We start from the raw sequence: 25,938 nt of genomic DNA on the forward strand, positions 1-25,938 counted from the left end.
ATCTTTGCAGCAACTTTTCAAAGGAATGTACTGGGTGAGAAAAACTAAAAAGCGGGTTCCAGTTAAGGTGTGCAATTTCTTTCATTTGTGATGTGTAGATTAAGACTTTAAAAAATCTTAGTTTCAGTTCTTGGTACAAACCATTTAGCACGTTGGGTGAGATAATATTTAAGAACTTTTTGGGTTTGGAAGGATTTGAGCTGATACTCAAGTGAATATAGTGGCTTTGTTTTGGACTACCTATACCCTTGTACCTTAACACTGCCCAGCCAATGTGTTAATTTCATGACTGTCCTACTGCCCAATGTGCAAGTGCTGTAGGAGCCTTTGTGGCACAGAAGAAACTGCAAACAGGAAAATTCCTTATTACCCTGCAGGACTTGGCCTAAATTCCTAGTCACTTACCCACCTGGTAGGACCACAGATGCAAGAGGCTCCTTTTGTCTCAAAAGTTCAGGTCTATGTTCTAAAATAAGATCTATGTCAGTTTTCCTTAAATTATTTTCTAAAGTGGGGAGATGGGATAGAGGGTGGGGCAGGAAAGTAGAAAGAGTAATAGGATTTTCAAGAGAGCCCCTGCGATTTGGACCATCTCTGACACCACTGCCAGTTGCGGAGATCCATCCTGCGTGCAGTCTCCCTTAGAATTAGGAAATCACGAGGGAAACTGTTAGAAACTACGTAATTTCCAACTTAAGAGTAAAGCTTATTTTTCCTGCAGCAATTCCTGCACAATTAAGGAACTGTCTTCTAGCTACAGGTGTATCATTGTACAAAACCAGGTGTGATAAGGCCTGCCTTCACCAGACAGGCCCAGGGCCAGCCTAGCATATTGTTTTTACCTTTTCCATCCACTGCTGTGATCCACCAAGCACAAACTTCCTTAAATACTTCTCCTTTTTATTGCCTGAAGTGACTGGGATGTTCACAAATTATCTTCTGAATGACTACTCTCATTTAACCACAGATAAATGCCCTATCAGATCTTTGACTCATACCAAAATGCCTCGGGAAGGAAAGAAGGGTTGGGTATCTCAGTCTGAGGGGTCAGACTTGGAGAGTATGGTCAACAGATGGGGTCAGCATTTAATTCTGGTGGTTTAAAAAGTACAAAAAGTTCAGATTATTTTTGGAGAGTAGACTACTATGAAGTCTATGGTCACAGTATATTACCAGGACTAATTTTACTAAAAGCACATAAATAACAAAAAGACATGGATTCATCATGCTTTCATTTTAAAAGAAATTTATGAAAACAGGATCCTAAATTTTCTTTTCTATCCATCAGCTTGTTAGTACGTTGGTGCTTGTTTTTATCATACCCGTTCATGGAGTTCCTTCATGTGATTCTGGTTAACGTACCATTCCTGAGAGCACCCAGAACGTGACTGAGGAAAAGAACTATTTATGCCATACTTCCCTCACAGTAAAAACCCACAAAACCTCGCGAATTTTTTCCCCTTTTGTATCAAAGACACTAATATTACTTATGTTGCATCCCTTGAACAACTGATACCAAACTGGACGGAGAATAAAGTGTAGACAATAGCTTGAAATGTTATTTTTCACAATGCTAAGAGGTAATTAAATAAAGCCACCATAGCCTATTGTCTTTATTATCAAAGTTTATTGTTAGGGTCAGTTCCTATCTACGAGGGAGTACAACTACGTCTCAATATGTGCTATAGTCACTCTAGGGTAACAGCCATTCTGCAAAATAGTTGTACTGGGGCTCTGTTAGGCATAGATCATAATTAAGTCAGTGGAAAATGAGCCCAGAAAAACCCTGACATTAGAGCCATTACTCTAGGAAAGTTCCAGTGCTATACAACCTGTAAGGCATCATCTCCTAGCTGATGATGAGGCTCACGGAGGTGTTTATGGTGGAATGAAACAGGAGTTGAACCCATTTTCTACTCATCTTGACTGGGTAACTATGGCTCCAAGACTGGAACCAGAAATTAGTTCTGGTAAAAATCTTTTAAGCCCCCAAGGCAAGTGAAATACAACACATAAAGAAGAAAAGGCCAGTAGCTAGGACAGTAAACCCAAAATTAGGTAGAACTGTAAGGAATGGAGACTTCTGGAATGGAAAAGTAGTTGGGTTTAGAAGCCATTTGAGATGACCAAGAATACAACATAGGTAAAAACAATTAGGGAAACAAATCAAATAATTGAAAGTTATGCAGATACTTAGAAGTTAAGTGAAATTCTCCCCCCCACCTTGGGGGGAAAACTGGTTTAAAAAGATCAGAAAGATGGATCACTAACAGGAAAATGAATACCTGAGTAGAAACTGGTGTTTCAAGATGCCAAGAACATTTTGTAATACACAGGTGAGCTGAGTCTGCAGGAAGGAAACGTGGTTATGGCAGCCTGTTATCCAGATTTGACATCGGAATGACATTTCTAGCAATGGCTTTGTCTTATGAGGTTCTGGCATATTTTTTGTAGCACAGACAGAGCTTTGAAGGAATGTTTTCATAACACTCAAGTGGGAATGCAAATGTAAAAATTCAGTGACCTTCCCACCTTCTGCAGGGCAGAAGGAGATGAGAAATCTTGAAATAGCTGTGGCTAAAGGCTCAAGCCCTCCCACCACCCGTGATAAAAAATATTAAAGAAATTAACAAAACAAGTATCAGATGAGTCAATGGGCCTTGTACCACACAGACAGCAGATAATTTAGTGACTTTTTTCTGCAGGCAGCCTGAGACACAGAAGACTTTGTATACTGTCTTTAAATCCTGCCCTGTCATTAAATATAATAATGAAAAAAATAGGGCCATTAAATAAGACCCTAAAAAAGTCTAGCTGCCAACCAGATTGGGAAGATAAATAAAAGAGCATATTTTATTTTAACCTGTATCTTCCACACTAACCTCGTTTATCTATAGAAAAGCCATCTGCTGGCACCAGGCCAGTATGTCTATGTCTTAATTTTGTTATCATTAGTATCTCATTTTTCCAAAAGAGGAAATGTATAAGTAGCAGGTGTACATTAAATGACACATTTCTACAAAGCCTTTCTGTAGTCTTGACCTATGTGGGTCTACTTTTGGAAGCATTTTCAAAGGCAGAATAAAACATTTACTTGAGGTTTTATCCACAGAAAGGACACCACTGGAGCTGTGCCCATATGATGAGTCTCCCGTTGGTGTTGAACAAATAAATGGTCTCTTCTCTAGGAAATACCATTGTTGGTTCATATTTACAGGGTTTTTTTTTTTTTTTTTTTTGATGGACAGATGGAGTCATCTCCAAAACAAGAGATGGAGCAGAAGCAGTTTCTTTTCTCAGTATGTCTCTGATGAAATTCAGGGTCCCAGACTTTTCTGACACCATAGGGTGGGTCAGGCCCCCATGGCCTTTTCCTGCTGTTCCCTGGGCATTCATACTTTCAGGAATAATCTTCTCATGAATTCTCCTCCCCAACTATTTCAATCACAGTTCCATTTGCTAAAAAACAGAGAGAACCTAAGTGTGAATTAACCCTTGGAGAATGTTGGATGTCCTTTTAACAAACATAGTAATTCTGTTAGATTTCCAAATAGTTGACAAAAGGCAGCTTTCTGCTTACCCATCTCCCCCTTAATCTCTTGTTCACTGCAAATCCCTTTCTACCTCCATCACTTCCTCAGCTGCTGCGCAGAGAACTGTGGCGGCTGAGAAGAGCCAAAGCTCATGATTGACAACCCATGTTCATAGCTGCAGCTTAGCATAGCTTTCCCCCCTTTTCACATCTTGCAGTTTTTAACAAAGTCCCTGAGGCAGTAAGACTAGAAAATTAAAAATGCACAAAAAGGTTACCTAACAAAGATAGGGAAAAGCAAAAGGCAAATGAGAAAAGGATATAAACTCACTGTAGTTCAAGTCTGGTATTTAACAGAGGCAGGATAAGCCTTAGGAGAAAAGGTGTGGGGCTGAATTCATTGTGGGTTTCCAACAAGTGGGGGACATAAGGGAAAAAAAGCAATTCTTTGCATTTATTAGTAAGAACTCCATGCTCCACTGTAATTTCAGGGATCTCAGAATTATAATGGGTTCAGTGAGCTAAGTAAATCTGATCTGGGGGCAAGGAACTTGGAGACATCGGCCACTCACTGAAACATAGGTACACAACATGAAGTAAGGTCAAAGATATCCTCAGCATTTCTTTTGGTGAGCAAAGAAGATGGAAACACCTAATTACGCTTTAAAAGAAAGAAAAAATGTGTCGAGATGGCTTCAGGTCCAACTATTGGACAGGGGAATGAGAACAAGCAGGTATATAAACTGTTCTTTCTTATGTTTCTCTTAAGTCCATGGTCATTCTCCTCCTCACTCAAGGAGTGGGGGATGGACAGGGCAGGTCATGGCTCCTTTTACCAGTGTTGTGTCTGTTAGGCCTCCATCCCCCACCTTCTTTTAAAGCTGCTTCTCTTCTGTACTCAACTGTGAAAAATTCCAAACCTATCACCCTCCACCTTCAAACTTTACTCACTGGAGTTCTAGATATGCACCCTGTTTTACTTTCTTTTTTTGGTGCAAAATGATGCAATTTGAAAATATCTTCCTTCTGACATCTGCTGACCACAGGAAATTACTGTAATTGCCTATTCCATGTGAAGGTCATTATGAGACTAAGATGATGTTTTCGAACCCCTGAACTCACTAGGAAAAAGCAAGCAGCATACTTATAAATCACCCCAGGACTGTGCCCTGAGGCCCTGAGGACACAGCATGAAGGCACACTTAGTGCTCTTCCTGGGTCACTGTCCTGCAGGCTGATGACAGTAAGTCTAACTGTCACAACATATCATGCACATGTATCAGCTCCAACACGATTTGTAAGGGAATGAAAAATGTTGGCTTTTCAAACAAAACTGTGAACTAAGCAATGTCAGACCATGCTCTCTTAGGCCCAGATAATTTCTTTAACCTTACAGCTCTCAGATTAGATGTTGCTGGAAGCTCACTCTTTGGTCATTTTACGTATTATACAAGGGCTCCTGGGTCCAGGCTGCAGACCAAAATGCACACAAAGTAAGGTAAGGTTCATATAGTGGAGAAAATGCTGATGGCCTGTTATCTATACAACTGCACTACAGGCTTGAAGGTCTGGCCCAAACCCCGTCAACCAGCAGGGCGCTGAGCACCTGCTCCCGACCGTTACCTTTAACTCTCCCTTCAGTGGCCCTCAGTCACATTTTCAGTATCACATTCTTTTGGTGGTTCTCCTCCTCCTGGCAACTCACTCTTGATTTCCCACAGGACATCATCTTCCTCCTCCAAGTTGCTGGAGATGTGGCACTTCTTGAACCCTTGGATAATGGACTCACTTGAGATGCTGTTCCACGCCACCATGACCCACTCCAGAAAGAGGCCCAGGGGTGGCTTCTTGGCATTCCCGGTTGGGCTCAGTGCCAGGTTCCCGGCCAGAAGCCAGTTGGAGTACTGGGCCCGCACGCTGTCATTCAGCGGCTTATAGACCACCACATCCAGCACCTGGAGCTGCGAGGTCAGGCCCCCGGGGATGATCACCATGTCGGTGTTCATGCTTTCCATGGAGTTCTTCACAGAGTTGGTGGCGTGGCCCCGGAAGCCGTTCAAGATCAGCATCCCTCGCTGCTTGGGCACTGCTCCCGGCCTCCGCCTCCACACCACCTCCAGCCAGTCCTGCATCAAGTCCTCGGTCATCCACCCATAGCGGTGGCAGCGGATTTCCATCCCGCTGGGAAACTTCCCAGGGGGGATGTATGTTCCCCTCAAAATGATGTACGGAGGTAATTTCCTCCCGTCAGCTAAGACACCAAGCATGGCCGTGATTTTCAGTTTTTCTCTGCCTGGCGTCTTGACCAAGACAGGTTTTTCGCCCTGGTTGTCAACAGTCACCCTCGATGGCACCTCTAAACAAATGGGCGTCTCATCTGCATTCCCCATCTGAGTCACCTCGTAGTCGTGTGCCCTGCGCAGAGCCAGCACGCTCTGCTGGTATGTGACAAGTTTCTCAGTCAGGTCTTCCGGCAGGTGCTGGGGCACCGGCACTTTGTGCCTCAGAGACAGGTCATACCTTCTCATCATTCTTCGACACCAACCCAAACTTGCCTTGAACCCTTTCTCTGGAATGTTCATTTCCTGGGCGATTTCAAGGGCTTTTAGCTGCATCGCCTCCCTGGTGATGGGGTCCCCTTTGGCCTGCATGTATCTGACATACTCGGCCACACGCTGGTCCACCAGTGCAAACCTCCCATTCTTGGGGCCTCGGAATGCCCGTCTCATGGCGTGGGCATTCTGGAGCTGAGGCTTCACTTTGCGCCAGTCTCGAACGTTTTTTTCTAATACTCCAAACTGCTTGGCAGCCTGGCAGTTGTTGGTGCTCTCGGCATATTCCACCACCATTAACTTGAACCCTGCGTCGTAACTGCGGCGCATGCCACGGCTGAACTGAAACTTCCCAGCTATGTCGTCGGCGGAGAGGTCATACCCTGGGAAGCCCATGGCCATGTAGAAGGGGTACCCCTCACTCCACTCGGGCAGCTCCGTGATGTCCCGAGGCAGACGGAGGCCAAAGCTGTCGAGGTGCTGAGGCTGAGCAAACTGGGAGGCAGCATTCGCCGGGCTTGCCCAGTCTGGAGGCTTTACGTCAGAGTCTTCATTTTCTGAGAGACAGACAGGGAGGAGCAAAAATAATAGTTTATATCTTGACTTTTGGGGTTGAAATGCAAAGAATACCTTAATCTGACTTTCACCAAAAGTTGTAACTTAGTAAGAGATAACCATTCTCTATGTCCTTGACCCTACACCAGTTTACATGGGTTTTCCACATCTGATTTTCTTTGTCACTGTTCCCTGTTCCTTCTTTGCAGCTGAGGAAAGAGATACTACAGGGGTCACAAAAGGCATGGAGGTAGCCCCACTAGACAGGGGCAGAGCTGGGAACTGAACACAGGCACTAAATAATTTGGGAGCCATGTTTGGGTCAAAATAATTAAGTGAATGAGAAGCTAAATGTAACCCTTTCTGCCACATAATATTACAGACATCTGGGTACATCGCGGGCTGAATCACATCTCCTGAACTAAGAAACCTATAGGAAAAAACCACTTAACAAAGTTAAGCTAGTAAGACAGAAAATTAGTTCTTGCACAGCAATGTCAGGACTGGGTTTCACTGTATGTTTATATTTAGAAGGTGGCCACAGAAGCTAAGTGTGATTTGGGGAAATTTCACCAAAATTAAAATGAAAGCTGTCAGTTGTAGAATGCACCGTTATGTCTCATTAAAGAAGGCAAGGTACCACTAATTAAGCTATGACATGCCACTGACTTTTAGAGGTATTTTCAGTTTCAGAGATGGTGAATTGGTGGGGGAAAAACACATCTTACAGTCAATGAAATACAGCATTTTAAACTCTTACCTCTAGAGAAAAGAAAGATAAAGCTATTCTGACTGTCTGGAACCTATGCTACATTTATTTGACTGCTACCTTACTAACCATTTTTCTCCATAAAGGAGTAAGTGCTTCTTAGAAATGTGTACGATAGCTGCTATTGATTTTTCTATCTGGTATGAAATGGATGGAAAGCCATGTAACTCAGGAAGTGAGCTGCCTCACTATTTACAGAGGCATAGTGGGGGAGTGAGGAGGCCCAGTTCACCCAGGATGATGCTAGGCCAAAGGCTGTAGAAGCCTCATTCCACTTGAACCACACACTAGGTTGCACATCAAGTCTTATCATCCAGGCCGAAAACAGTGGCTCACGCCTATAATCCCAGCACTCTGGGAGGTCAAGGCAGATGGATCCCTGTAGCTCAAGAGTTCGAGACCAGCCTGACCAAGAGTGAGGCCCCCATTTTTCCATAAAAATGGAAAAACCAGACAAGTGTCATGGCAGGCACCTGTAGTCCCAGCTACTCTGGAGGCTGAGGCAGGAGGATTGCTTGAGTCCAAGAGTTTGTGGTCACTGTGAGTTATGACATCATAGCACTCTACCCAGGGTGACAGAGTGAGACTCTGTCTTTAAAAAAAAAAGTCTTATCACCCAGAGCTAACGGAGGAAGAGGTGGAGGGTCGGAGGTGAAAGAATTTGCCTTAGGTCACACAGTTAGCACTAGGAAGAGGGAAATTTTTAAACTCCAAAGCCCGTCTTTCCACCTCACTCTTAAATGCCACAGAGCGTCCAGAGAAACTGAAAGCCCATCTTCACGGTGCTCCTGTCTGGATAGATGCTGAGCTGGTTTGCCTGTAGTACCTGCAAAGGTTCCTCCTACTTGGAGCTGCCACTCGTCAGAATTCAGAGACTCCTCCTCCCCTTCCAACCGAGTGATCATGTCTGGCTTAGGGAATGGGAATTCTGTTCATAGGAAACACAACAGGTAATAGCTGTGTCACTGTCCTGGAGAATGACCAAAGGAAGTACTTTATAATACTAAAGAAACACCCTCCCCTTTTTGGTGAAAAGTCTCAGGGATACTTAAAGAAAACAAACATATGATGGAAAACAGGCCTGTCCAAGGGCATTTATGGATCTCTGCTAATGAGGGATGGTTCTACCAACAATGGAAAAAGAACTGCATTTAGCAGGAAGTGGGTGGATGGAGCCAATGATCGAGTGAACATTTGGTACTGGCGTGAGGCAACTGGAGAAGGCCTCTAAGTGGTTACACGCTGAGAACATGATGGTGTCAGTGCTGCGGAGGGGCGCACTCTTTGAGTATATGTTCCCAGGCTTCTGAGTCTGCCAGGATAACCACGAGGCCTGCTTTCCCTTGTTTAAGAATTTAAGAAGCATGGGCCCGGGTGGCGCCTGTGGCTCAGTCGGTGGGGCGCCGGCCCCATGTACCGAGGGTGATGGGTTCAAACCCAGCCCCGGCCAAACTGCAACCGAAAAATAGCTGGGTGTTGTGGCGGGCACCTGTAGTCCCAGCTACTCGGGAGGCTGAGGCAAGAGAATCGCTTAAGCCTGGGAGTTGGAGGTTGCTGTGAGCTGTGTGAGGCCACGGCACTCTACCGAGGGCCATAAAGTGAGACTCTGTCTCTACAAAAAAAAAAAAAAAAAAAAAAAGAAGCATGGGCCCAGATGCCGGGTGACATTCCTAAGGTTAAGTTGCTTTTTTTAAAATGCCAAGGCCTAGGTTGAATGGGGGAAATTTCTGGGAAGTGGTACAAACTGCTGAGTAGACACAATATTTACATACTGCCCAAACTGAAAATAAGAAATTAAATAGCACCCTGAGGAGAACAAGTCCAAGTTCAGGACAAAGGGACACCAGATACACCAGAGAAGAGATACATGCAAGCAATTCTCTGGGCTCAGAGCTTCCAGGACACAAATAAAAAAAAGCTTTACCTAGGGATAAGACAGTTTCATAATTCATCCTCATGACTTCCCGGTAGAGAGCCTTTTGTTGCTCTGTCAAAACTTCCCACTCTTCATCAGAAAAATATATGGCCACTTCATCAAACAGGGCTGGTACCTGGAACAGTCAACAGGCCTTTCCCAGTGATGAACAGGTACATGCAGACATGGACTTTCAGACAGACAGACCTTACATGGGGTAGCCCTTTCTCTCACAGGTCAGGGAAGGAGCCTTCACTCAGGGGGAACCATATGTCCACATTCACATGACTTGCTGGAGGCAAGAGCTTGATCCTCCTATGCCCCGCTGAGTTCTTACCCATCACTACGGTGCCTGCCACTCCCAGTTCACAGACAAAAAAAGCAGCCCCTGGAGAAGAAAACTCCCTACCATTGATCCCCACCCCCAGCTGGGGGACACTGGAACCTGGACACAGTAAACTCATACACTGTGGTGAGAGCTGCTCACAGCTCACCCCCAGCCCCAGAGATGAAAGCCACCACACCCAAAGTATCCCCACCAACACTCATCCCAACCCATATCTTTCAGTCAGACCCTCAGCCCTGGGTGGGGTGGGTTGGTTTGTAAATTTGAATAGGATCACTGCTCTCCATGGGATCCCTGTGGTTTTCTGGGGTACCCCATTCCCAAGAACACTAACCCAACTGTTTGACTTGGAATCCAGAGCCACCCAAGGAGGAACCAGGGAGAGAAGGGGCCTTACTTGGCCTTTCCAATCCACAAGAGCATGAAGAGGAGAGAAGGGCTAATTAGAGCTTAATTTATATAATGAGATGCCAGAGCAAACTAGTTTGCTTTGATCCTAGACCAAGTAGGCAGAAAGCCCCAAGGATGGTTCCTTTCCACTAGGGAATACTCTTCCACCAGCCCCCCACTTCCCCAGCAGGGCAAGGCTACTCAGTAGTTAAAGGCAGCTATGCTACCCACACCAACCTCCTCTGCTTTTTAAATGATTTGCTTTTCTTCTTACTATGTTTCTTTTTTTTCTTTCAGTCATTAAAAACCCTACTCCAGAGCTCACCATATTTAGTGGTAAGAAAGCACTAGGCAGCTTGCTTCAAAGCTATTCCTCACAGCTATACCTTGGGCCTGGGTGATTACAGTATTGCTTTTCCTCAGCTTAGAAAATGAGTATCTGCACGGCTTGTAGCCTCCCCAGGAGTCAATCATCAGTCACTCAGATACACCGACCTTTCCTCCCTCACTACTTACTCTCCCCATCACCACAGCACCTTACACGTAGGGCACTTACTAGGAAAGGCTGTGTAACTGCTTCATTTGTTTCCCCAAACAACCCTGTGGAGGAGCAGAGTTGTCCCCATTTAATCAAGGAAACAGGCTCAGAGGGACCTCATTTCCAGGCCATGTGACACTGCTTGTGATTTAGACTCAGCATCGTGTGATGCCAAGGCTCTGGCTATCCAGAGAGCAGAGCTGTCTCCCTGATGACTAGCCTTCCACTCTCTCCCACCTCGGCAGTCCACCTGTACCCACTGCCTACAGGTCCCATCCCCCAACACTTCTATGGCGTGGCCCATGTTCTCCCTGGGCCTCAGAGGTGCTTCCCCATTCTCCTAGACAGCCAGACATCCTGCCCCCCGCCCCAGAAGCCCACTCCGTCGTCGCCATGCTGTGACGACATCTATATGTTCCTGTGATGTCCTGGGTTCAACATTGCGGTGGCACTTGTCACACTGCAGTATCCTTTAGGTTTACCTCTCTGCTCCCTGCACTGGAATATGAACCTGCTGAGGGCAGAAACACTGCCCACCTCTTTTGTGTTTCCCTAAGCCTACTTCCTGCAGCTAGCAGTCACTTGAAAATGTGTTCTTGAATAAATGATCTAGGCAAATCATCCCTGGACTTCCCTTCTTTTGTTCCGCTTGGAACGGTTTCAAGGAATCATGAAATTTTACCTGTCATAAAGCTGAGCCTACTATTTGGAGTAAGAATGGATAAAAATCCCTAAGTGTGAAATACTAGGAGGTAAAAATGGCTTGGCTTCCAGGCTTCCTACAGGCTGCCTCAACCTGGGAAAGCCAGTCAGCCCAGGAATTTTCCACACCACTCCCTCCCCACCTTCCCAGGCTTTTAAACAACTCTCCCTTTGGCCTTTTCTTCTCCCTAGAAAGTTCCAGATCTAGGCCATACCTATTAATAGTCCCTTTCCCTTTGCTGATGAAATGGGACACAGGACTGGCTCTGCTTGTCATTCCAGAGGGACTACCCATACTTAGAGGTAACACATTCTAGGCCTGGTAAACACATTAGGGCTGAGGAGCCCTGAAGTAGTGGGAAGGCCAGAGACTGGTGCGGAATCATGTTCTCCTATTCATGATGGAGCCGTGGAGGATCTTCAAACAAGCTCACATTATGCTCCAGAGGCACAGTGCAGTGACTGAGAAATTCTCCTCACAGCAACTCGGCGAGAATTGAGCAAGCCCTCGGCCAGGCCCTGCTGTGTAGGCCTCCCCTGCTCCACAGAGGCCTTTTATCTGGCCGAACACAGCAGAAGGTAAACAGGGCCAGGCCTAGGCAAAACTGACAAGTCAGGCAGTCTGCGTACAACCTCCAGATACCCTTTCTTGGCCTTGCGGGGAGAGGCCCTCCTCCCTTCCCTCAGAAGATCAAGGACCCATCAGATAGGTGTTCTTCCTTTAGCTGGTATGCTCCGCCTTGCTCTGCCTGGGCTTACCTCAAAGGGTAACTTGTGAAGTGCTCACACATTGCACAGCCTCACTAAAGCCTTACAACAACCCAGCAAAGGTGGCAGGGACCAAGCCAGTGAGGTTGTACTATAGCATGGATGGAGTGCCTGCTATGTGCCAGGCACTGGACGGGGCACTCCCTCTTACAGAAATACATCCTTTCATTGAATCCTTTAAATAAGCTAGTTGGTATGAAGATTACTACCCTGCTACGATGGGAAAGGAAATTGAGGGTGAAGAAACTTGCACAAGGTCCCAGAGCTAGAAAGTCTGACTCCAAAGCTTATGCTTTTCAGCAAGCCACTCAACCTTAGCATGGGGGCTGTAGACAGCCTGAGGCTTCCCTTGGAAAGATGGGCTAAGGACTCATTACTCAGAGCTGAAGAGAGTGCTCATGTTCCTTGGCACGCAGGCCCTGGCCCCTGGCCTGGCCTCCTCCTGTGCTGCTGAGCACCTCAGGTCCCAGCTGTAGGAGCCACTCCTTACTCTGCACACAAGCTTTTGCTTGTGCTGTCCTCTTGCTTGGGGTGCAAACTCCTCCCTTCCATTGGCTGACTCCACTCGTAACTAAAACTTAGTTCAAAGTACATTTTTGCTCTTTCCTAAGTTGAAATTGCATTTCTACTCTAATTCTATGGTATCTGATCCTAACATATAGCAGTTTTTAGCCTTGAAAAGCTTTTATTGATCACCCTAATATAATTCCCTACAACCAAATACATATTTAAGAAACAGACTCAGTTCTTTTCATCCCCTAATTTAATGGTCTAGGGCAGTGTTTCTCAACCTCAGCACAATTGACCTTTGGGGCAGATAATTCTTCAGTGTGGGGGAATCCTTGCGTGTGGGAGAATCCTGTGCACTGCAAATGTTCAGCAGCATCTCTGGCTTCTATCCATGCGATACCAGTAGGATCTGCCACCCCCCACTCTGCCCCTACCCAAGCCGTTGAGTGGCAACCCAAAGTGTCTTCAGATATTGCCAAATGTCCAGGGACAAGGGCAGGAGGGCAAAACTGCTTGCTGCTCAAGGCTTGTCCAGGAAGCCCCTTCAGTTTTCCAGCCCGGACAAGACATCTGCACCTTGGCTGCCAGCACATGGTGGCTGACCACTACTGCCCTCTGCACACTGCACTTACTATGCTTCCTTTTCTGTCTTGCTCTTAGGACTAGGAACTCCATGAGGGTAGGATTGTATCTTTATGCCCCGCACTGTGCTCAGTAACTCCGATGGATGGCAGATGCCAGCAGGCCACACATATCATACCCCTAGCTCCAGGAAGCTGCTGGGTCCCTCCTCCAGCACCTCCAGTTACCTTCTTCTTGCACAGCCCAAGCATAATCTTTACCTTGCGCCTTTCTTATTATCCTAACATATTCATTTTTACTGCATCTGTTGCCCAAAATTGTTCACACCTAGATTTTTTGGGTTGGCCAATTGAGTCTTAGAGCCCAGGGTTTCTACTGCCTTGAGGTCCTATTCCAGGCTGGATAGGCCTGACTCTTGTTCAGATCAGAATTGGGAAGGAATACGGGAGGAGTTAGGAACACCGAGACAAGGCAGCATGGTCTCCACAGCTAGACTGGCAAACCCAGAGCCTGGGGCTACACTGTTTTTTTTTTTTTGGCCGGGGCTGGGTTTGAACCCGCCACCTCCGGGCATATGGGACCGGCGCCCTACTCCTTGAGCCACAGGCACCACCCTTGGGGCTACACTGTTGTTTTCTTTTATTGTGATATAACATACATATAGCAACATGCACTACTTTTAAGGGCATAGCTCAGAGGACCGGTTTTTAAGAATAAATGTCAGTGTACATGTGTACCCTTGGGGCGAAGCAGCAACCTTTCAGCAGCCCAGTTCCCTAATGTGGGAAGGGGGGCTGGACTGAACAATTGGGAAGTATGTGGTTCTATTGATAGGGACTCTGCTGGGAAACAAAGAATGTTATGTACACTGACAATGTTCATACACAACTGAACAGAGAAAAGGAATGTCAATTTGTTGTTTAAAACGTTTACCATTCAAGGCTGGGTGCGGTAGCTCACGCCTGTAATCCTAGCATTCTGGGAGGCTGAGGTGGTAGATTGCCTGAGCTCACAAGTTTGAGACCAGCCTGAAGTGCGAGACCCCGTCTCTAAAAAAAAATAAAAAAAAATAGCCAGTGTTGTGGCAGATGACTTAGTCCCAGCTACTTGGGAGGCTGAGCAAGAGAATCTCTTGAGCCCAAGAGTTTAAGGTTGCTGTGAGCTATGATGCCACAGCACTCTACTGAGGGCGACAAAGTGAGGGTGACAAAGTGAGACTCTGTCTCAAAATATATAAATAATAATAAAAATAAAATAAAATGTTTACCATTCATGCCTAAACACCAGGAAGCCCAGTAACTACTGTGAATAGTATAGGTTAACTACCAGTATCTGCTGCATTTACATTTCTTTAAGTTTACCTCTATCACACTACTCTGTTTGAATACGCTAGATCTCTGTATTCTCCACTGCATACCATTTCAGTGGACTTGCAGTTACCCTGTGTGAATCATGATTAAGAGGTAGTCGTGCAGAACCACCTGGCCTAACTCTCCTCATGTCAGCTCAATAACCTGAGCCTTCCCTCAATGGTCCCGTCAAGCAACAGTAAGCCAGCAAACATGTTTTTGGTGCCTACAGTGTGCCTGGCATTGAGCAGGGCATAGGGGAATTGTGGGAAGGAGAGAGACAGACTTCTCGGACTTCCCAACTGATGAGGAAGACTGCCTGGTTGAAGGGACTATTCCCATAACTACCTTCTCCATTCTTTGCACTGCCTTTTAAAGCCACAGAGCTGTTTTCTCAGGAATGCAAACACACGAGGCTGGGCTATTTTTACTTCCCATGTCTGCCTGAGGAGACTTAAAGCAAGCCTGGCTCCCAGGCCTGCTTCTCACTTCTACGTGGACCCCACACGTTCTTACTTACCCAACCACTCTCTGAGCAGATTCGTACTTTCTGCATATCCGTGGGGCCGTCCTCCAGTTCCCTGCTCTGAATCTCTTCTTCTTCTTTCTCTTCTTTCAGGGTCAAATTGAGAGGGTAGGCTGTGGGCTCCATCTCTGCAAGCAATATTCAGGTCAGAAAAACCAGGTGTCAAAAGAACCAGGTGTGACCGCTACAAAGCCCATGAAGGCAGAGGCTCAGCCATACACAAACCTCTTTTGCACCCAAGCATTGTTCCGGCTGGAAAGGAGGAAAGGAATGGAGTTGGCCAGGAAGTGAGAAGGTGACATATTTAATTATGATAAGAGAGGCTGAGGGTAGATAACATATCTGGCTGCCTTCAAACATTTAAAAGCCATCTGCGATCTGGAAGAAAGACCCGACTAGTTTGTAGAGACCGAAGGGCAGAACTGAGACCAGTGGGTAAATAAATATTCCCGGAAGAGTGCTCTGAAAGACATTACTTTCTTATAGCCAATGCCACCCAAACAGGCATCCGAGGTAGGGGAGGAGTGCCGATTTCCTATCAGTGAAGGTGTCTGAACACAGACAGGACACTTACTCAACTGGGCTGGTACTAGAAGGCAGTTCAGTTCTGCATCAACAGAGTGCTTGGCTCAGAGGCTCATTATCTGGATCTTCCAAATTCAAAGGTTCTGTCCAACAGCAGGTTCAGAAAATAGTCATTCTGCCTTAAGGGACTTTCCTAACCTGGGAGTCAGTGACGCGCAGTGATGGGTATGCCTGGATACCCCCAAAGGTGCAGAAATCTGCTTGGGCCCACACGACTGGGAAATGACTCGTCGCTTCTGGGCAGCACATTCTCTATTCGCTGGCTCCTAGGCCAGTACAAAGGGCCGCGCTCCTGCCCTCTAGGGGCGCGGGCAATTCGTAGGTGTGCAGTCAGGGAGCATCTTGAGGGCCGCATCCTTCCGGACTTGCAAAGAAAAGATCCCTCCGGAGTTCAAAGTCAGCGTTTTCGTTATTTCCAAAAAAGACGGGCGAACGCAGGAGGGACGGGTCTGGGGTGGGCAGAACAGGCTTCAGCGCCCTGCACCGGGGCCCGAACTTGGCCGCGGCCTCTCCCGCCAGCCCCCAGCTGCCCCGCCCGCTGCCGCCGCGCCCCCCGGGCACGCTCGGATTCTCCAGCCATCTTGTCCCATTTCCCCTTCTCCGCGGCCCCGCGGCGGGAGCGCTCCCGTCGCCCCTACGCCCGGCCTGCCCGCCCACCAGGCCCTCTCCCGGCCCCAGCGCACCTGCCGGGCGGCGAGAGCCGGCGCCGCCAGCCTCTCCCGGCCGGCCCGCAACAAAGGCGGCGGGCGCAGCCCCAACGCCCCCGCCCCCGCCGCGGCCCCACCGCCCGGGGCCCGGGGGAGGGGCCGCGCCGCCCACGCGCACTCACCGCGGGGCCGAGCGGCTGGGGCGCGGGGTGGGGACGCGAGGCCTCCGGCCCGGCTGTCACAGCGCCATCCTTTCCGCTTCTACAGCTTCCCGTGCGCGCGGCCCCTCGGGAGGGAGCGGGGAGGACACGTGGTGGGAGGAGGGAGGGTCCGGCCGGGAGCTGAGGGTGTTGGGAGGCGAGGGGAGGAGCGCGGCTGATGTCAGCAGGCCTCGGCAGCGCCCGGGGACCGACCCTCCTCCCGGTGCGGCTTCCGGCCGGCCCGGGCGTCCGCTCCCGGGCTGCGGCGGCCGAGCCCTCTGCCTTGCCCTGCCCCGTGCGGACCGCTTCGAGCGCCGCGGGCGACCTCGGCGTGGATGAGGCTGGAAGAGCCCGGATTTATTTTTTCACCGAGTGTAGAGCGGGCGCACACAGCCATGGGCTGGTTTGCCTTCACCAGAGGGTTGCACTTGCTTGGATGAGCGCTCAAAGCTTTTCCTCCGTTGCTTCCAGGAAAAGCCTGAAGAATAGACCAGCAAGGGAGTGTAGGGGTTTGAGGCGAGGTCTTTGGGAAAGAATTAGGCTTACGTCCGGAACTTGGTAATATGAGGGCGGCTGCAAAAGTATCCAGCCACCTACGTACGTCTCTGTGTGTTATAGTGCGTGACTGGATATTTTCTGGACAGCCCTCTTGTACATGAAGAAGGAACTACGATTTTTGTAGTTGTTGCCTGTTAAATGCCAAGTATGTAACCCCATGGATGGAGCAGGTGTATAAGAAGAATCTTTCTTCTCCAGAGCATTCAAAGGAATTTTTTACTTCTCTGTCTGTGGACAATATAGTACAAGGCACCGGAGACTCCCTTGAAGCTCTTTCTCATTCTAGAAGAAGCTTCTGAGTTTGGGTCTTTGGTTGGGAACTTTTTAAAGACAAGATTTACTTTGGTACTTCGTTGATAGAGTAAGGAAGAGGTTATTCCTGGTTGTTGTGATAGGTGTCAAAAATGATCACAATAGGGAAGACTTGCCCTATACTTAAGGAACATGCTTACATAATTTCTGAGAACACTGGCCAGTGCTCACTCAGCTACTGGGAGATCTGTAAAGACCCCTACCTGGTTTGGCTTGAGCTAACATCTTGCTAAACCTGAGAACATGTAACCTTGGCCCTTGTGTGAAAGGCACTTCTCCCTCCATCATTATGTCAGCTACCCAGTCCCACACCCTTAAAACCTGATCCCCAACCAGTCACCTGGGGTGCCTGTCTTTTCATCACAGCCCTCTTTAGGCTAGTAAATGCTGCTGCTCCGTCTACCGTAGTCTCCCTGTTCCTCTTTCTCAATAGTCCAAAGACAGCGGCACGATAAAGGGGGTCACTGGAAGGAAAAGTACTAAGAGGAAACATCAAGAGTAGAGGAATTCTTGCTAAACCGACTTAACAGTATTCTTGCAGATCCAAGTGTTCAGATACCAAGGGTGGGGGGAAAAGGATTTGATCAGATATTGAGGGTGATCAGATAGCAAGGGTGGAGTATTCTCTCTAAACTGACTTAGCAAGATTCTTGCTAAAACTGGGTTGGGCAGGCAAAAAGTTGTGTGTAGGGGGAAGGAGGTGATCAGAGGACCAGGGCTGAGGTTGGTAAAGGACAGAGTCTGTCAGACTTCTCAGATTGTCCCTGAGACCTGAGTATGTGTGAATTTTACCTGTCTCTGCAGTGGGAGAGGCCACCTTGGGGCTGTGCTGGTAATACATAAAATATGACACAATTTGGAAGCGTAATTATGGCTGACAACCCAAGATGAGAAGGTGTAATGGATGGAGATTATTCAAATATGGGGGATGGGGATGTGTTTAGAATTTTTTGTTTTTTTTAACAAACAGTTCTTTTGTGTATAACGTTAGTATTTTTTAAGCATGGGTGGCGGCTTAGCCAAAATTGATTGTCATTCTCATCTAAACTTTCTGGAGGAAATGACAGGTTCAAATAGAAAAGTGAGGAAGGTGTCAGGAAAGGGGGAAGGGTAGGAACCAGGGACATCATTGGCATCTCAACTTCTTAAAAAAAAATACAAGTTATGAGAGAACCACAAAGGAATATTATGTTAGGGTTTTAGTCCCCAAGTCCTGATGTTCTCATGCAGCTTGATCAGGTGTCTCTGAGAGCAAGCTAACCAATAGTGATCCGTCTGATTCTCCATTTGAACTCACAGCTTCATGATCAATTTCTGTTATGGGACCCGCGTTTTTACAGGTCCATAGTTGCTAACAAAGACTTCCTCTAGGAACAAAGTGCCGGTGTAGGCACAATACTCTGCAGACATATTCATGTGTAAGTGAAAGTTTTGTAAGTCATCTCACTTCTCTCTGCTTGGGTTTCCTCATCTGCAGAAAGAGAAAGTGAACTATGTATTGTCCAGGCTTTCCTTTAGCTCTATTTTTCAGTATTTCCATTCTCCATAAGACTTAGTCTGAATGAGGAGTGATGGAAACAAGTCTTTGAGACAGTGTATGACTTAGTAATTCAGTAGATGGATTGTTGGTAGGTAGCTAATACATGAGGGCTGTTGGAGAGTATCCAGCTGTCATATGAAAAGTAGAGACATAATGGGTGGATCCTTTACAGTCAGCCCTGGTGTATCAGCAGAACACTCACGTAATCAACATAATAGTTCTTTAATGGTGCTATTGGCTGACTTCATTCTTCCTCCTGTTGGGTTATTGCAGTACAGTGCCATAGGGATTCCAAAGAGGCTCAGACCTTACCAGATTCTCATTTTGAACTGTAGTGTCCCCTGGTGGATACACATTTCTGACATCCTTCAGCCAGGACTCTACTGCCAGGTCTCATGGCTCCTGGCACATATACCTCTATTCCTCGGGGACCTTGACAGATTGAGTTAATAGTCTCTGTTCTTATGTCCTGTACACCATGCCTTTGCTGAGATACCGTGTGTGCAGAATGGTCTTTACGCCCTTGGCCTTCCCTTGGTCTGGTCATATGATATACTTTGGGCAAGGGAATTTGGAGGAAAGTCTCTGTGACTCCTGATCAGAGGTCCTAGGAGGTCTCATGGGTTTCTGTTTGTACCAATGACAGCTTTTGATCTCTGCTGTGACAGAAAGCTGTCTAAGCAGTTGCTGCCCCTCCAGCCTGGGCATCAGAATGAGGCGTGTGTTACAGAGTTATCCTGACTAGGATGAAGACTAGTGACCATGAGAAGAGATCATTATTGTTTCAAGCTACTGAGTTTTGGGTGCATTTGTTATAGAGCATTTTTTGTGGCTATAGCTAATGGAGACAGTAACAAGAGGCAACCTGGACTTAGGGCTCCCAACATTGTCCCTCAGGGGGATGCTCCGAGATGGGAGATCATGGCGGATGCCCTCAGGTAGGAGGACAAGAAAATCTTAGATGGGAGGGAAGGAATGTCAGTGTGGACAATATCTTTCTCTTCCCTGGGATTCTGGTAGTTCAGAGGAAGAAGAGGTTATGACTCCACCTTAGACATTGTCCATTAAACCCACAAGTTATTCCTGGGAGGTCTTGACAAAGTGGTAAGGAAAACCCTCCTCTAAGTTCTTGGAAGGGGTTAGAAGTTCCTGGAGAGGTGATGTGTGGTTTGATCACCTCAGAGAGTTAAAGAACACTCAGCAGTTTAAGAAGAAGGACGAGAATTACAATACTTAGTGTTGTATTAGCTTCTGTAACAAACAGACCCCCAAATGTATGAAGGTTCAAACACAACAGAAATGTGCCTTCCATTTATGTGACAGGACCTTGTGGCTATTCCTGATCCAAGGATGACTCTCCTGATGCTGTGATTTAGGGAGCCATGTTCTTTCCATCTTGTGACTTTGCCATATCCTAAGGCTTTGTGGTTTTCTTCATTCCTAAGAGGGAAGAGTAAAGAGACAAATGGAGAAGGCACACCTTTTCCCAACTCTAAAGTGATGCACATCTCTCTTTTGTTCACATTCCATTGGTGGGCATGGTGGAGTTCATCTGTAGCTCTAGCTGCTCAAGAGGCTGAAGTAGGAGGATTGCTGGAGGCCAGGAGTTCAAGGCCACAGTGCTCAACAATAGTGCCTGTGAATAGCCACTGCACTTTGACCTTGTTTTTAAAAAAAAAAAAAATTAAAAGGTGATAGAATGAAAAACTTGCTACAAGTTCTATTGGTTGGGATCAGTTGCATGGTCACACCTGTATGAGAAGGGTCTGGAAAATGTAGTACATGTCAAGCAGTCACTTCCCAGTGACAGCTCAGTACATTGAAAAGAGATCATGGGTTTTTGTCTCTGCCACAAATTGGATTTTACTTTCAACATTTTAAATGTTTCATTCCACTGTCTTCTTGCTTGCAAGGTTTTCAAAGAGACATCCAATATATTTCTATCCTTGTTCTTCTATAGGTAAGGCCTTTGTCTTTCCTCTGACTTCTTTCAATATTTTCTCTTTTGTCTTTGATTTTCTGCAGTTGGATATTGTATTAATACTATGTAGTGTGTATATATACATACATATAGTGAGATTTATTATGGGAATTGGCTCGTGATTATGGAGGCTAGGTCCCATGATGTGCTGTCTGCAAACTAGAAAATCAGGAAAGCTGATTTTTTAATCTGAGTTTGAAGACCTGAGAATTGGTGTGTGTGTCTCTGTATGTGTATGTGTTTGTGTGCTAGTATAAGTCTTGAAATTTGAAAACCTGAGGACCAGGAGTGCTAATGACCAAGGGCAAGAGAAGATGAATGTCCCAGGAGAGCTAATTCACCCTTCCTCTGCCTTTTTGTCTTATTTAAGCCCTCAATAAGAGGGGATGACCCTGCCTACATTTGGTGAGGGCTGATTCAAATACTCATTTCTTCTGGAAACACCCTGGCAGACACACCTGAACAATGTTTTACCAGATACCTGAGCATCACTTAGCCTAGTCAATTTGACATGTAAAATTAACCATCACAGATATGATATTTCTAGGTGTAAAGTTTTTGGTATCCTGCTTGGTGTTCTGTGAGTTTCCAGAATCTGTGGTTTGGTTTCAGTCATTAATTTTGGAAAATTCTCAGCTATTATTATTTCAAATATTTCTTCTGTCCCTCCTCCTTTTGGTATTTCCATTAATGTGTATTTATACATTTGGTAATCTTCCAATTATCACAGTTCTTTTTTTTTCTTTTGGTTAAAATGTTTTTTTCTTTTTTCTTTTCATTTTTGAAAGTTCTATTGACACATCTTCAAGCTCACTGATTTTTCCTTTGACTGTGTCTAATCTATTGGTGAACCCATCAAAAGCATTCTTAATCTTTATTCTGTTATGTTGTTTTTGATTTCTAGAATTTCCTCTTCCTTTGAGTTTCCGTATCTCTGTGGAGATTACCCATTAGTTCTTCCACTTTGTTCACTTTTCCCATTAGAGCCCTTCCCGTATTAATCATAGTTATTTTAAATCTCAAGTTTGATAATTCTCAAATTTCTGCCATTTCTGAGTCTAGTTCTGATGATGGCTTTGTCTCTTCAAACTGTGTTTTTTGCTTTTTTACCATGGCTTATAATTTTTTTGTTTGATCTATTCAGTAAAAAGAACTAAGATAAAATAGCCTTCAGTGTGAGATTTCATGTGCATCCTTCTGGGAGTTAAGCCGTATTTGCTGCTTGCTGTACCTGTGGTGTCAGAGGCTGAAGTTTCTTTGTGTGTTTTTGTCTCCGTTGCTGCCTTTGTGTTTCCTTAGAGACTCTTCCCTAAATAGAGTCTGAGGCTTGTAGTTCTTTTGGCTATAATCCCTGTTACTAGATGGAAGCTTGACTGATGTGTTAAGCTTTAGAGGAAGGAAAAGCATTGTCTGACCCCTTCCCCAGATCTATTAGACTCTCATAAAACCCAAGTTCGATAAGCTCTTCCCTTGGCTAAGTATGAGGGCTCACACCTGTAATCCCAGCACTTTGGGAGGCTGGGGTGACAGGATCACTTGAGGCCAGGAGTTTGAGACCAACCTGGAAAACATATTGAGACTCTATCTCTGCAAAGAGTAATAATTTAAAAAAAATTAGTTGGACATGATGGCATGTACCAGTAGTCTCACATATTCAGGAGGCTGAGGCAGACAAATCGTTCGAGTGTGGGAGGTCAAGGTTGCAGTGAGCTTAGTGCCACTACACTCCAGCCTGGGCAACAGAGTAAGGCCTTGTCTCAAAAACAACAACAACAAAAAATACACACATACACATACACACATATATATAAAAGTGTCCCTTGAGGGAAGGCTTTTGTTAGAAATACAATGCTCTGGGCTTATTTCAAAAGAGCTATATGTTACCCTTTCCTTGCCAGAGCATTAGGAGAGTTTTTCTCAGATTTTCACCCTGAGAACCTGGTGGGACTCTTGGAAATAAAATATCTGAATGTGTGAGGGCTCTGCTAAGACTCCCCCCCACTGGGGCGGGTGGTTACTTGTATATTGGTCCACGCTGAGCCTCTGACAAGTGTCCCTACCCTGGCTTCAGCTTCTGGCTGCTGCTCCTGTTAAGTCGTGATTCTTTGTATTCATTTGTCTCCCCACTTTTTAGGGCAGAAGATTGTCCTGTGACCATGATTTTCTGATGGATCTAAAATAAATTGTCAGTTTTTAGTTTGTTCAGCTTTTTTTTGTGTGTGAGGACAGGAGTGACCCTCTTTTAAGCTCTTTACGTGTTTGGACTGGAAACTGCTTTTTAAAAATTAGAATAAAATTCTTTTGGTTATCAAAAAGAATAAAAATCACTTGAAATTCTCATCAGATATGTGTAACTAATGAATAAGGTTGTTTCTTAGAAAAAGCTTCAGGAATAACATAAAAATGTTAGCTCAGTGAAGATGACTAAGCAAAGTAATAGACGGGTAAGTCTTATATTTATCCCTTAGATGTCCACATTTTGACTTAAGGAGTGAATTTAAAGATTTTGGGAGAATAGATGGAAACTTATTTGTCCTTTGGTCTTCTTAGAGTATCACTGCTCCCAGCCTAGCTTTTGCCAGGAGCTAGAAAGGAGATAATTCTCTAATGAGAGATTAAGATGTTGGTGTGTTATATTGCCCACTGGAAGATTTTCACATGCTTTGGAATCTACTTCAGTAAGGGAGAATTTGATGTCCAACTACAAAATTTCAAAAATGAAGTGTTCTGGATAGAAAGGGATCTGTAGACAAAGTCAGACTTTTTTTTAATGAGTTATTTTTTATGAGACATGTCAGCAGGAATTATTAAAGTTCCCAAACTCAAGTGTGGTAAAATAATATTAATCTGGAAAATTTTTCAAGCAGATGTTAGCAGTTGTTCTGCAGAGGTCACAGAAAAGTAATGCTCTCAGAAATGTGATTTCCCGTCTGCTGTGGTTTGGGTGTGGTTTGTTCCTGCCAAAACTCATGTTGAAATTTAATTGCCAATGTAATGGTGTTGAGAGGTGATGAGGCTTGAGGCATTTGGGTCATGAGAGATCTGCTGTCATGAAGGACTAAGTGTCAAGAGCGAGGGAGTTCTTGCTCACACAGGAAGAGAGTAGGTTGTTATAAAGTGAGGGTTTTGCTTTGCTTCCCTTTCCTTCCACCATGGGTTGAAACTGCTTGAGGCCATCACCTGATGGGCTGCCCAAACTTGGACTTTCCAGCCTGCAGAGCTGTGAGTTCACTAAACCTTTCTTTATAAATTACCCAGTCTTTGGTATTCTGTTCTAACAACACAAAATACACTAAGACATTGAGTCATTCCTATTAGCACAGAAACATATTGCAATATCACTTATTTTTTAAAAAACCCAACATTTCAGTTTTTTTTTTGAGACAAAGTCTTGCTCTGATACCCTGGGTAGAGGGCAGTGGTGTCATAGCTCACAGCAACCTCAAACTCCTGGCTTAAGCAATCCTCCTGCCTCAGTCTCCCAAGTAGCTGGGACTAGAGGTGCCTGCCACAACACCCAGCTATTTTTTCTATTTTTAGTAGAGAAAATAGGGGTCTTGCTCTTTCTAAAGCTGAGCTCCAGGAATCCTCCTGCCTTGGCCTCCCAGAGTGCTAGGATTACAGGCCATCATGCTTGCCCTAGAAAACGTTTTTAAAAAATATTTTATCCTATGTCTCCTGTCATGTATCTTGCTTTTGCTCCTTTTACCACCAAACCCTTTGAGTCGTCTGTTCCCACTGTCTTCTTTGCTTCTCTCCCATCTTCCTCTTGATCTTCTCCAATCACATGGAGAGTATTTCTTCCTTCAATGCTCTTTTACAACAGAACTAGTCGAGGTCACCGGTGACGTCTACAGTGCCTAAATGTATCACTGGTTCTCAATCCGCATGTTACTTGACTGTGGTAGAGGGTCCTATTACTCCTGCCTCTCAGGTCCATGTCTGTGTGCTCTCCTCCCACTTCCACTCCGGCTGAGCCTTGGCATTAGCTTTGACCAATGGGGCATCAGCAAGTTTGAAGCAAGTGGAGGCTCCATAAATACTTGTTTGTTGTTCTTGCTTTCTTGGAGCCCAGCTGTCAAGGAAAGAATTCTGGGCTGTCCTGCTGGAGGGGTTGTGAGGAGGAGAATCAAGGTGCAGCAGCCCAAGCCAACCACCAGGCTTGCGAACACAGCCATCGGGACAGCCAGCTCCCAGCCAGCGCGTTGTCTGACTGAAGGTAGCCACACAACTGACCCCAGGCAGCAGATGCTTCACCTGCCTGAGCCCAGACTGAATTGCTGACCCAATTGCTTTATTGCTTAAAGCTTAAGTCACGAAGTTTTGAGGTACTTTTTAGTGCTGCAATAGACAATGATTTGTTAATAATTGACTCGTAGAATCATTTGATAAAGTTGATCATGTTGTGCTTATATATGTATAGAATTTATTTTAATTATGGTAGAATGTACATCACAACATTTACCACTTTAATTATTTTTAAGTGTATAATTCAATGGCATTAAGTATATTTACATGTGCGATTATTACTTCTGTCCATTTCCAGAACTTTTTTTAATCACCTCAAATGAAAACTCTGTACACATTAAACAGTAACTTCCCATCCCCCATCCTCCTCACCCCTTGGCAGCCACCATTCTGCTTTCTGTCTCTGTGAATTTGTCCATTCTAGGGACCTCATGTAAATTGGAATCACATGATATTTGTCCTTTTCTATCTGGCTTACTTCACTTAGCATAATGTCTTTAAGTTTCATCCATGTTGAAGCTTGTGTCAGAATTTCCTTCCTTTTTCAGGCTGAATAATATTTCATTGTATGAATGCACTGCATTTTGTTTAGCCACGCATCATCTGGGTGACATTGGGGTTGTTTCCACCTTTTAGCTATTATGACTAATGCTGCTATGAAGATGGGAATACAGGTACCTATTTGAGTACCTGTAGTGTGACTTTATTTTTGAAACTCTGCCTTTATTTGGCATCCAGGATATCACTCTTCATACTTTTTATTTTATTACTTCTTCGCACCTTTTTTTGTTGTCCTCATCTCCCACACCTCTGAACATCTGAATGTCTCGGAG

At 45.5% G+C, this 25,938-nt stretch overlaps 1 protein-coding gene across 5 annotated transcripts; it reads right to left on the bottom strand.

Moving 5' to 3' along the window:
• Positions 1 to 1,607: 1,607 nt before the first annotated feature.
• Positions 1,608 to 16,609, bottom strand: POGK (pogo transposable element derived with KRAB domain). 5 transcript variants are annotated; one of them, XM_053605588.1, is made up of 7 exons: positions 16,449 to 16,560; positions 15,609 to 15,702; positions 15,029 to 15,162; positions 9,333 to 9,459; positions 8,235 to 8,336; positions 5,156 to 6,641; positions 1,608 to 3,459 (listed from the first exon to the last, which is right to left on the bottom strand). In XM_053605588.1, the coding sequence occupies exons 3-6, from the start codon at positions 15,158 to 15,160 to the stop codon at positions 5,170 to 5,172; spliced, it is 1,833 nt and encodes a 610-aa protein (XP_053461563.1). In that variant the 5' UTR covers positions 15,161 to 15,162; positions 15,609 to 15,702; positions 16,449 to 16,560; the 3' UTR covers positions 1,608 to 3,459; positions 5,156 to 5,169. The 5 variants fall into 5 exon arrangements, with proteins under 5 accessions (XP_053461563.1, XP_053461561.1, XP_053461564.1 ...); XM_053605586.1 differs by lacking the exon at positions 15,609 to 15,702 and having other exon boundaries at positions 16,449 to 16,609; XM_053605589.1 differs by lacking the exon at positions 15,609 to 15,702 and having other exon boundaries at positions 16,303 to 16,606.
• Between the last annotated feature and the right edge of the window lie 9,329 nt (positions 16,610 to 25,938).

The sequence above is a fragment of the Nycticebus coucang genome, chromosome 10 (assembly GCF_027406575.1).
Source record: "Nycticebus coucang isolate mNycCou1 chromosome 10, mNycCou1.pri, whole genome shotgun sequence".
Classification (NCBI taxonomy): Eukaryota; Metazoa; Chordata; class Mammalia; order Primates; family Lorisidae; genus Nycticebus; species Nycticebus coucang.

What these genes read in the sequence shown, in the direction of transcription:
- POGK (XM_053605586.1), bottom strand. Translation starts at nt 15,160, where the DNA reads ATGGAGCCCACAGCCTACCCTCTCAATTTGACCCTGAAAGAAGAGAAA. An exon ending in TCTGCTCAGAGAGTGGTTGG is followed by an intron (nt 9,460 to 15,028) that starts GTAAGTAAGAAC and finishes TGACTGTTCCAG; the next exon opens with GTACCAGCCCTGTTTGATGA. An exon ending in AGTAGGAGGAACCTTTGCAG is followed by an intron (nt 6,642 to 8,234) that starts GTACTACAGGCA and finishes TCTGTCTCTCAG; the next exon opens with AAAATGAAGACTCTGACGTA.